The sequence below is a fragment of the Tachyglossus aculeatus genome, chromosome X1, assembly GCF_015852505.1.
Source record: "Tachyglossus aculeatus isolate mTacAcu1 chromosome X1, mTacAcu1.pri, whole genome shotgun sequence".
NCBI lineage: Eukaryota > Metazoa > Chordata > Mammalia > Monotremata > Tachyglossidae > Tachyglossus > Tachyglossus aculeatus.
This window is the reverse complement of record NC_052101.1, coordinates 89,574,693-89,586,837: the sequence shown is the minus strand read 5'-3', so window position 1 is coordinate 89,586,837 and position 12,145 is coordinate 89,574,693. Positions and strand designations below refer to the sequence as shown.

Genomic DNA, 12,145 nt, shown 5'->3' with positions numbered 1-12,145 from the left:
TTGGGATTCGGGGTAGGGGAGGAGGGAGGGTGGTTGAAGGAGACGGTTTGGACAGTGAAAGCCTGAGTTTGGTTTTCAGTGTGAGGAAGGGAGTGGGACTCGTAGGAATACAGTAATAATAACAATGATGATGGCATCTGTTAAGCGCTTACTATGTGCCAAGCACTGTTCTAAGCGCTGGGGTAGTACAAGGTCATCAGGGTGTCTCATGTGGGGCTCACAGTCTTCATCCCCATTTTCCAGATGAGGGAACTGAGGCCCAGAGAAGTGAAGTGACTTACCCAAAGAGTCACACAGCTGACAGGTGGCAGAGGCAGGATCAGAGCCCACGGCCTCCGAGTCCCCAGCCCGGGCTCTTGCCACTGAGCCACGCTGCTTCGCTCGAGCGCTTAGTACAGTCTGTTTAGTACAACGCTTTGCACACAGTGAGCGCTCAATAAATAAGATTAACAATAGGATTAGCAGGAAGTCTGACTGTGGGGTGGGAGGTATTGATTAATCAATAGTACTCACTGGGCGAACAGAACGCCGCACAAAGCGCCTGGGATAATATGATGGAGTGAGTTGACGGGACCCTTGCTTTCACGGAGCTTACACTCTAGTGGGGAAGTCAAGATGCTGAAAGAATTTCCCGGCAGGAGGAAGAGGGAGAAATGGATACGTGGGTAAGAGCTAGTGCTGCAATGGTAGGGTAAGTCGACAGGTACGGAAGTGCCCCTCCGGATGGGCGGGAGTATACACGTGCCTAGTCGGTCCAGAAGCACAAAAGTGGTAGTTGGGTCGGGGGTGGGGGTGGGGGTGTAGCCTGGTTGGGTGACAGGTTATCCAACTTTTCGGGCTTCTCGTCTCCGCTCCGCGCCACCCCCAACCCATCCCGGAGTGAACTCCCGGCCTGGTTTTGTTGTCTGTCTCCCCCTTCTAGACTGTGAGCCCACTGTTGGGTAGGAGACCGTCTCTCTATGTTGCCAACTTGGACTTCCCAAGCGCTTAGTCCAGTGCTCTGCACACAGTAATTGCTCAATAAATACGACGGATTGATTGATTGATTGGTCAGCCTTCAAGCCCGACCAAGGGGTTGGCGTTGGCAGAGCGGCAACCGCTCTCACGAGCCGTCAGGCGGAGGGGCGTGAGCGGGGGGGCGGAGTCTTGGCGGCCGGGCGCATGCGCGGCGGAGGCGGAGGCACTGGCGGAGCTGGGAGATGGCGGCGGCGGCGGCGGCGGCACAGCGCTGAGTGTGTGAGCAGCAGCCCGTCTGTCCGGTCCCCCGCCCCCTCCCTCCCCTTTCCCCCTCCCTCCCTCTCTCTCTCCTTCCTTCCTTCCTTCCTTCCTTCCTTCCTTCCCTCCCTCCCTCCCTCCCTCTCTCTCGGCCCAGCTCGACGACCCTGACCAGCCGTCCGTCCCCAGCCATGGGCAACGAGGCCAGCCTGGAGGAGGGAGGCGGAGAGGGGCCACCGCCGCCGCCGGGCGGCCCCGGGCCCGGCCCCGCGGGGAAGGCGCCTTCAGCACCAGGCATCGGAGGACAGCTCCCCCCGGCCGGGGCGGCGCGGGCAGCGGCCGCCCAGCCAGCCCCCAGCCCCGGGCTCGGCCCGGCCAGCCCTGCCCGGCCCACCGCCCCGGACACCGCCAGGTAAGAGAGCCCTTCCCTCGACCCCCACCCTCCCTCCCCTAGACTGCAGATCGCTCCGGGGGGATGCAGCGAGGGACCCCTTTACAGGCGGGAGACCGAGGGGGTGCAACTTCCCGGCGGGAAGAGAAGCGAGCGCATCTTGGGCGGGTGGGGGGGAGAGAGAAGGGTGTCTGGATGAGGCTTGCAGTCGGCTACAGCCCACTGGGAATGAAGGAAGGATTTGGGAGCGTGGCTGGGTGGCTTTCTAGCGGGAGGTGAGGGAAAGGTGGACAGTCATCGGGGATTGGGGGTGGGGTGAGGTGCGAGCAACCGAAAGGTTGCTCACGCCGGGGAAGGGGAGACTCGGGCTTCAGTGGAGGGATTGGAGACCGGGAGAGAAGACGGGATTGAAGGAGACTTCTCGGGAAAAGAGAGAAGGGGGTTCACCGGCTCCGGAAGAGTAGGGGGTAGTTGACATGGAACGGAATTCCATCCTTTGATAGGGGCCAGAGGCACCAGAGCCTGGAGAAAGAAGCCTCTTGGGGAGGAAGATGATCGGGTCTGGAGGGGCGGGGGAGGAAATCCAGGGTGGAGGGAAGGAGAAACCCAGGAGCAGTCCGCTCAGTGGAGGGAGGTTGCGATTAAAGCTGTACGGAAGTGGGATAAGGACAAGTTGCAGATTTTTAGGGTGCCCACCCTGGTCGGGGGAAGGGGCGGGGGTGCGAAGGACTAACCAGTTTAGCTGATGTTAATATCCGCTTCCAAGCCAATTCCTAATTTTGCCAAGACTTATTTGAATAGAGCAGTCAACTGGAAAGTGCCACTTGCTTTTGGTTCACCCAGCTATCACCCTAGCCTTCTTGTATCAGTGGATTATTTTGGGCTATGCCCCCTCTCATTCAAGAGACCGATGGTCCCTCAACACAGGACTACCCTAAATGCAGCTGGCCCCAGGCATTAAGTAGAAAGTTGATTATGTAATCTAAGCGCTGTACATCTCCGTTGGAAAATAATTAGATAGAAAACATTAAGCCACATGACAAATGTCTTTTTCCCTCCTCTTCTGTGGACCAAGGAAAGAACACCCAATGGAAGTGGAATCAGCAGGGAAAATGTGTGTACTGAATCGCATTGCAATAAGTATCGTATGCCGACGCAAAGAGGTCTGATAGTAACATTAAAAGAGGGGTGGATTGGATGTCCAAATGAAAAATGGAAAGCTACTTAATTGAACACAGTGGAACTAGCCGGATCACGAACTCTACCTAGCATTTCTAGGCAGTGAATAATCGTTGAGATCACGTAGCCCGTCTCGTTACCTATCTTATGATTTTGACCACAGAAAAGAGCGTACTGTGACAGGCTGCTATGAAAACAACGCCCGTAGAGAAAATATCTCTTATTAACGATTGTAAAACCAGGTTGAAAATGTATAGCGAGTGAGTTCGAGCCCAACAAATCCAATGCCAATGAAAAAAAGCCAATGAAGAATGTCAATCTGTAACAGATCGATAGACTGAAAACTTGTGAAATCTAGAAAGAGAAGATAAGCTAAAATGAAACACATTATCTCTGTATCATTAAAAAGAAACAAAATGATTTGGAGTCCGAGTTAAGAAGGGAAAAGCACTGGGATTCACCGTGGATCCGTTTACTTTATGCTACTGGGTTTTCCCGCATAAGAGGTATGTCTGGGACGGAGCATTATTTTTCATGGTCAAGCTGTCATGTGTATTTCCTCAAAATTCATTTTTTAGACCGCTGGAAGCAGTGAAGCAGGGCCGCTTCAGAAATTGCAAGCCTGCAAATGCCAATCAGTGCCAGGAGCATTATTTTAAGCTGGAATTGTGGATATTATCATTTCACATGAATTGATATGATTTCCATAATACTGTACCATTCTTACTCTTGCAAACATTATTCACTGTTCTGCATTTTGTGGCAGTGCCGGGATTTTAGCTAGAAGCTAATATATCTCGGTGCTGAAGTTTAAACGGTTGGGTAAAAAATCATTTCCTTGTTACCGGGAGCTCTGTATATCGGAAACTCCGCATTTCACATCTGTGGACCAAAATCCGCTCCTCAGTTAGAGTGCACCAGATTTTTTTTTTTACCAGTTGTTTCTGAAATAGTGAATACAGTTGCATAGTCACAATGGTTATCCTGCGCTGGTGGTAAAGTAAGCAGAGTGACTGCTCTCCAGTAAAAGAACAGTTTCCATGTAGATAACAGTTCGTTCATATTTCACTATGAATGTTCCAGATGATGGCGTAACTAGAGTGGGACAAACAGGGGAGCAGCCCAGGTGCATCTTGGAAAGTGTGTGGGGGGGTGTATTTGCAGTAGAGCAGTGCATCTGAAATGGTTGAGGGGGGCTTAAGCCCCAGCATTGTCTGCCCTTCCTGGGGACCTCAGCAGACAAGGAGAAGAGGCGGACGGTCGACTGGGAAGACCAACTGTTTCAGGCAGAGGGGTTTCTTGCGGGGCTTGGTACTTCCTCAGGAGATTTCAGCGTGAAGAGGAGGCTGCAACCGACTACAGCAGCTACATGTTTGTGGTTCTTCCCTTGTCTGTCACCACTGTCACTCACAGTCATCTCCCACCTATGAGTTGAGACAGCGGCTGAGAGGAGAGGAGCTGTGTGTGTGCGCACGCGCATGTGTGCGTGCGTGCTGTCGTGCACGTCTATGGGGACATGAGTTGCTCCTTCCAGGAGCGCTCCTCCCCCTCTTCTGATTCGGCCATTCCCCAGCTAGAAAAGTGGACAGATTCGGGGAGGAAGGGACTCCAGTTTATGAAACTTGAACTGGTTGCCAAAATATCTAGTAACTTCAGAGGCTACAGAGTCAACAACGAGATTGATCTGGGGAAGAATTCAACCCAAAGGATTTGGCGCATGGTGATGGTGCCATGGATAACTGGAAATAATAGAGAAGCAGCGTGGCTTAGTGGAAAGAGCACGGGCTTGGGAGTCAGAGGTCATGGGTTCTAATCCCTGCTCCGCCACTTGTCAAGCTGTGTGACTTTGGGCAAATCATTTAACTTTTCTGTGCCTCAGTTACCTCATCTGTAAAATGGGGATGAAGACTGTGAGCCCCATGTGGGACAAACTGATCACCTTGTATCCTCTCCAGCTCTTAGAACAGTGCTTTGCACACAGCTGTTAAATGCCATCATTATTATTAATAGAGCTGGAAGGGGCAGAGAAAGGCAATCAAGATGATCGGGGGAATTAAGAAGCTTCCACATGAGAGCACACTGGAAAAGATTAGGACTTTTCAGTTCAGAAAGACAAAGGCTGGGGGGGATTGTGGGGGAGGTGCACATTGACCTGTACAATATCACGAGGATTATGGGTACGGCTAATGTAGAAGTATTGTTTACCGAATTCCACACCACCGAAACAAAGGGTCACCCACTGAAGCTGGATGGTGATAGCAAACAAGAAGAAACACTTCATCCCACCGCAGGTGGGAAGCATTTGGAATTCATCCCCACAGGAAGCTGACCGGGTGAAAATATCAGGATGTTCAAGATACGTTCGGATAAATGAATGCACAAGAGATCCATGAGAGGGAAAATTAGGGCTGTAGAGGGATGTTTGGGATATTAGATGGTTCGTCCCTGCCCATGAGGATGGACAGGAAAGAGGGCAGCCATCACATGGCTCCTGTGAGCATTCTGTTGTCCCTACTGGAAGCAGAATACTGGCACTGCTTGGCCCTCTGATCAGTCATGTGATCCTTATGTCTAGACTCTTTGGGTGGGTTTTATTCCCCACTCCACCACTTGTCTGCTGTGTGACCTTGGGCAAGTCACTTAACTTCTCTGTGCTTCAGTTCCCTCATCTGAAAAATGGGGATTAGGACTATGAGCCCCATGTCGGACATGGACTGGTTCCAACCTGATGAGCTTGTATCTATCCCAGTGCTTAGTACAGTGCCTGGAACGTAGTAAGCACTTGACAAATGCCTTTTTTAAAGAAAAAAATAAGAATAGAGTACCAGTCAGGGACAACTAAACTGGTAAAAAGAACCTGCAATCATTTACTCTCTGAAATGCTTAGTACAGTGCTCTGCTTAGGGTAATCCCTCAATAGAGACCATTAATTCATTGATTGATTGAAAGCCCAGTGGTAGACTTGCTGTTTATTGTAGATCTGATTTGGCAATCATTCAATCAGTGGAATTTATTGAGTGCTTACTCGAAGCAGAGCACTGTATATAAAAGCAGGCAGTATGCTTTTCTAGCTTGAATTCATCTTGATGTACTACGTTTACTCAGGTAATTGTCCCAAGTTTTTGAATAATTTGTGCATTCCAGAAATGGGGGAGGGGTAATTACATGGGGAATTAAGTTTAGCAATAAAGGGAGCAGGAGCAAAAAAGAAGAGAAGAAAAAAGAGGAATAAAGGAGGGAAGAAGGAAAAGAAAGGTAAGAGGGCACTTGAGGCTGTGTCTCTTACTTCTATTGCGCACTCCCAAACGCTGCATACAATAAGCACTCAATGAGTTAACCCCAGCCACCCGCCACTTCTCTTCCTACCTCCTTAATGAAGAAATTTCCCCATGTGAGCCTGTATTTCTACATTCTGATCCATCTCTCCTTCCTAGCCAAGCATGCGCATATGTTTCAAAGAAGAAATTCCTGTGGCACCAGACTTTATCCACACATCTTTTTTTATCCCAGGGCGTGACACCATCACTGCTTAACAAAATCATCTTTTATTTCCTCCTCAAAAATCTATCTGGGGGGGAGCAATTATGTGAGTAAACATGAGATTTCTTCAGCCCTAGCAGCACCTAAAGGTTTCCTTCAGTATCAGAGTGGTTTTCATTTTTCCTTCTAGCGTTTCTTGGTTACAACACCAACATGGTATTAACCTGGTTCTTCTCCTTCCTCTCTAAGTCTTGTTTGCTGGCTTCTCATCCGCCTTGCAGCCCCTAACTGTAGGTGTCCCCCAAGCTCTGTTCTGGGAGTCCTACCCTTCTTGCTCTACACCGCGACACTCATGGAGCTCATCCAGCAGTGTGGCTCAGTGGAAAGAGCACGGGCTTGGAGTCAGAGTTCATGGGTTCAAATCTCAGCTCTGCCAATTGTCAGCTGTGTGACTTTGGGCAAGTCACTTAACGTCTCCTGTGCCTCAGTTCCCTCATCTGTAAAATGGGGATTATGACCGTGAGCCCCCCGTGGGACAACCTGATCATCTTGTAACCTCCCCAGTGCTTAGAACAGTGCTTTGCACATAGTAAGCGCTTAATAAATGCCATTAATATTATTATTATTATTATCCACTCCCATGGCTTCAGTTGCCACCTCCGTGAGGAAGGCTCTGAAGTCTCTCTCCAGCCCTGACCTCTTATGCTGGTCGAGTCGCCTCCGACCCACAGCTATTCCATGGACACATCTCTCCCAGAATGCCCCACCTCCGTCTGCAGTCATTCCGGTAGTGTACCCATAGAGTTTTCTCGGTAAAAATATGGAAGTGGCTTACCACTGCCTTCTGCGCAGTAAACTTGAGTCTCCGCCCTCAACTCTCTCCCGTGTTGCTGCTGCCCAGCACAGGTGAGTTTTGACTTGTAGCAGATTGCCTTCCACTCACTAACCACTGCCCAAGCTAGGAATGGAATGGGTAGGCCTCTGCTTGACTCTCCCTCCCGTAGCTGAGACTGGTGGAGTACTGGCAACTTTCCAGGTGCAATCATTCATTCATTCATTCATTCAATCGTATTTATTGAGTGCTTACTGTGTGCAGAGCACTGTACTAAGCGCTTGGGAAGTACAAGTTGGCAACATATAGAGACGGTCCCTACCCAACAGTGGGCTCACAGTCTAGAAGGGGGAGACAGAGAACAAAACAAAACATATTAACAAAATAAAATAAATAGAATAAATATGTACAAATAAAATAAATAAATAGAGTAATAAATACATACAAACATACATACATATATACAGGTGCTGTGGGGAGGGGAAGGAGGTAAGGCGGGGGGGATGGAGAGGGGGAGGAGGGGGCTCAGTCTGGGAAGGCCTCATGGAGGTGGTGAGCTCTCAGTAGGGCCTTGAAGGGAGGGAGGGCATTCCAGGCCAGGGGGATGAGGTGGGCCGGGGGTCGACGGCGGGACAGGTGAGAATGAGGCACGGTGACGCGATTAGTGGCAGAGGAGCGGAGGGTGCGGGCTGGGTTGTAGAAGGAGAGAAGGGAGGTGAGGTAGGAGGGGGCGAGGTGATGGAGAGCCTTGAAGCCGAGGGTGAGGAGTTTTTGCCTGATGCGTAGGTTGATTGGTAGCCACTGGAGATTTTTGAGGAGGGGAGTAACATGCCCTGAGCGTTTCTGGACAAAGACAATCCGGGCAGCGGCGTGACGTATGGATTGAAGAGGAGAGAGACAGGAGGATGGGAGATCGGAGAGGAGGCTGATACAGTAATCCAGACGGGATAGGATGAGAGCTTGAACAAGCAGGGTAGCGGTTTGGATGGAGAGGAAAGGGCGGATCTTGGCAATGTTGCGGAGGTGAGACCAGCAGGTTTTGGTGACGGCTGGGATGTGAGCGGTGAACGAGAGAGCGGAGTCGAGGATGACACCAAGGTTGCGGGCTTGTGAGACAGGAAGGATGGTAGTGCCATCAACAGTGATGGGAAAGTCAGGGAGAGGGCAGGGTTTGGGAGGGAAGACAAGGAGTTCAGTCTTGAACATGTTGAGTTTTAGGTGGTGGGCAGACATCCAGATGGAGATGTCCTGAAGGCAGGAGGAGATGCGAGCCTGGAGGGAGGGAGAGAGAGCAGGGGCAGATCCTGCTCAATCCTGAGTGGGCCTCATCTAACCTATAACCTCTAATTTCCTCTTGCCTCCAGGCATCTCCACATGCGTGTCCTGGCAGTACCTCCAACTTAACATGTCTAAAACTGAACTACTCACCTTCCCTCCCCTCCACACCCTCTCCTCCCTCCCCACTTCCCTAGCTCTGTTAATGACACAACCATCCTCCCAGTCCCTAAGCCCGCAATGTCGGTGTCACCCTTTACTCCTCATTATCTTTCAACTCTCACATTCGAGCCACTGCTAATTCCTTCTGATCCTTACTGGACACCATTTCCCACGTTCACCCAGATTGCTACCAACTTGGTCTAAGTTCTTGTTATATCACAGCTGGACTATTTTAACAGCCTCTTGGCTGACTCTATGCCTCTTCTATATTCCCTCCACTCTAATCTATGTACTTCGCTGCTGCATGGATCGTATTTTTGAAACATTGCTCGTCTCGCGTAGCCCCACTCCTCAGATCCCTCCACTGGCTTTCCATTTTCCTTCACATCAAGCAAAAATGCCTCATGATCAGCTTCAAGACTCCCTACCAACTCTCTCCATCTTCATCCACTACTCTCCAGCTTACTGTCTTTGCCCCTCCCAAGCCAACCCTCTAGCTGTACCTCACTCTTGACTCGCCCTCAACTCCATCCATTCGCTCATGCTGTTCCTCCACTCCCTCTCCCCACAATAATCTGACAGACCCAAGCTCTCCCCACCTTCAAAGCCCTCCTAATATCCCACCTCTTACACCAAGCCTTTGCCTATTAACTTCCCAAATCCAAATCACATCAGAGTGTAAGATCTCTGTGGGCAGGGAACATGCTTCATGCTCCTGTTGTACTTTCCCAAGCGCCTGTCCAGTGGGCGCTCAATAAATTCGTTTACTATGACTGCTACCACAGCCTTCAAAATGGCGAAGCAGTGTTTCATAGTGGGAAGTGCATGGGCCTGAGATTCTGGGAACCTGGGTTCTAATCCAGGCTTCACAACGTGCCTTTTGTGTGACCTCAGGGAATTCACTTCACTTCCCCATGTCTCAATCAGTCAATCATATTCATTGAGCTCTTGAGAGAGGTTGGCATAACATAGTTGGTAGACACATTCCCTGCCCACAAAGAGCTTATAGTCTAGAGAGGTACACAGACGTTGATTTGAATAAACAAATTATGTATATATTACATAAGTGCTGTGGGGCTGAGGGAGGGGTGAATAAAGGGTGCAAATCCAAATGCCAGGGGTGATACAGAAGGGAGTGGGAGAAGAAGAAATGAGGCCTCAATTTCCTCAGTTGTAAAATGGAGTTAAATACCTAGTCTCTCTCCTTCTTAGATTGTGAACCCCATGTGGGCAGGAACTGTGCCTGACCTGATTATCTTGTATCTATGCCAGTGCTTAGTTCAGTGCTTGGCACATAGTGAGCACTTAACAAATACCACAATTATTAAAATGTAGACACATTCTTAGCATGTTCTTTCCCTTGGTTGAATGGACCTGACCAGTAAAGGAAAGAGATCTGAGATGGTATTTTTGTGTGTTCAAGAAAGTGGGCAGGGAACGTGCCTGCCAACTCTGTTGTATTGTACTCTCCAAAGAGCTGTGTATAGTGCACAGCACAGAGTAAGCACTCAATAAATACCATTGATGGTGAATGAGAGCTATCAAATATATGAAGTCTAGGGCAACATTTTCATTCCATTGATACATTGTGATCAACAATGTAGATAAGCATCTTGGTCTAATGGATAGACTAAGCACTTGTTCATTCCACTGTATTTATCGAGCGTTTACCGTGTGCGGAGCACTGTACTAATCCTATCCTGCCTTGATTACTGTATCAGCCTCCTTGCTGACCTCCCTACCTCCTGTCTCTCCCCACTCCAGTTCATGCTTCACTCTGTTGCCTGGATCATTTTCGACAAAAATGTTCAATCCATGTTTTCCCACTCCTCCAAAACCTCCAGTGGTTCCCCATCCACCTCCGCATCAAACAAAACCTCCTTATCATCGGCTTAAAAGCACACAACCACCTTGCCCCCTCCTACCTCACCTCACTACTCTTCTACTACAACCCAGCCCACACACTTTGCTCCTCTAATGCCAACCTACTCACTGTATTTCGATCTCATCTATCTCGCTGCCAACCTCTCTCCCACATCCTGCCTCTGGCCTGCGACACCCTCTCTTTTCATATACAACATTACTCTCCTCATCTTCAAAGCCTTATTGAAGACACATCTCCCTCAAGTTGCCTTCCCTGACTAAGCCCTCATTTTCCTCATTTCCTCTTCTCCCACTCCCTTCTCTGTCACCCTGACTTGCTCCCTTTATTCACCATCTCCTCCAGCCAGCCCCACAGCATTTTTGTACATATCTGTAATTTTATTCGATTATAGTAATGTCTGTCTCCCCTCTAAACTGTAAGCTCGCTGTGGGCAGGGAATGTGTCTGTTATATTGTTGTGTTGTACTCTCCCAAGCACTTAGTACGGTGCCCTGCAAACAATAAGTGCTCGATAAATACGATTGATGGATGGATTGATTGATTGAGAGAGCACGGGCCTGAAAGTCAGAAGGACCTGGGCTCTAATCCCAGCTCCACCACTTGTCTGATGTGTGACCTTGTGCAAGTCATTTCACTTCTCTGTGCCTCGGTTACCTCATCTATAAAAAATGGGGATTAAGAGAGTGAGCCCCATGTGAGACATGGACTGTGTTCAGCCTGATTGGCTTGTATCTACCCCAGCACTTAGTACAGTGCCTGGTACATAGTAAGCACTTAATAAATACTGTAAAAAAATCAGTTGAGTAAGGTTTGAGGTGGAAGAAGGAAGCCTTGTATTCAGCCACCAGCATAGTTATTAAATTTTTTTTAAAGAAGTTAAATTCTGACTTTTTATGTGAGAAGAGAATAATAATAATTTTTCTTATAATAGCAAGCTTTCAATGGTATTTTCATTAAAGAGTTTATGTAGCCCTTTCTGGCAGTATCTCCCTGACACACAGTGGACTCCAATCCATTGGAAGAGCAGCATCCTCATTTCACAGCACAACTTCTCTTAACATTTTGGATCCTCTACACTGCATTTAGAGGGTTTGAAGATTTCCTCACAAGGCAGGACTTTCCATTCAAACTCTGCATACAGACCAGAGTCAGTTCTCGCTTCTATATTAGCAAACAAGGATCCAGACCTTTTCCAGATTTAAGAGAAACTGCAAATCCCTTCAGATGAATTGCCACTCTATAGTGGACAGGGTCTGCTGTTAGGAGGTACATGTAGAGAGCCACTCTCCTACAATGACCACAACTCAGTACAATTTAAAATTCTTCCTGGGGCAGGGGAGACATCCCCCACCCCACCCCAAACCACCAGGAAGAAATTCAATTTTAGAAAAGGAAACTGAAACGATGTGGCTCTTAGGAAGAAGCTGAAGGGGTAGCTAAAAAAGCTGATGACTTATTGGAAGCCTAGTGGCTATTAAGAACAGCAAACACCATTTTATACGTCCAGGTAAAATTTATGCCACAGGACAAAGCACCAGGGAAGTGAACAGAAACCCTGCATGGCTAACTGGAAGGATAAGAGAGGTCTGCAGACGGGAGCAGTTATTGTTTCGAAACTGGCCGGTTCATCCAAGTGAGAATAGGGAAGACCATGATGAGTGGCAAGTTGGGGACAAACCGGAAGTTATACAGGCCCAAAAGGAGTTTGAAGAGTACCTTGCAGGGGG

General features: G+C 48.9%; 1 protein-coding gene across 1 annotated transcript in view; it reads left to right on the top strand.

The window, feature by feature from the left end:
* The first annotated feature begins 1,406 nt into the window (after positions 1-1,406).
* The window catches only part of BSN (bassoon presynaptic cytomatrix protein), a 334,369-nt gene continuing 323,630 nt past the window's right edge, over positions 1,407-12,145 (top strand). The window contains exon 1 of the mRNA XM_038771717.1: positions 1,407-1,627. Coding sequence (XP_038627645.1) covers positions 1,407-1,627 — 221 coding nt within the window. The remainder of the gene's footprint in view (positions 1,628-12,145) is intronic.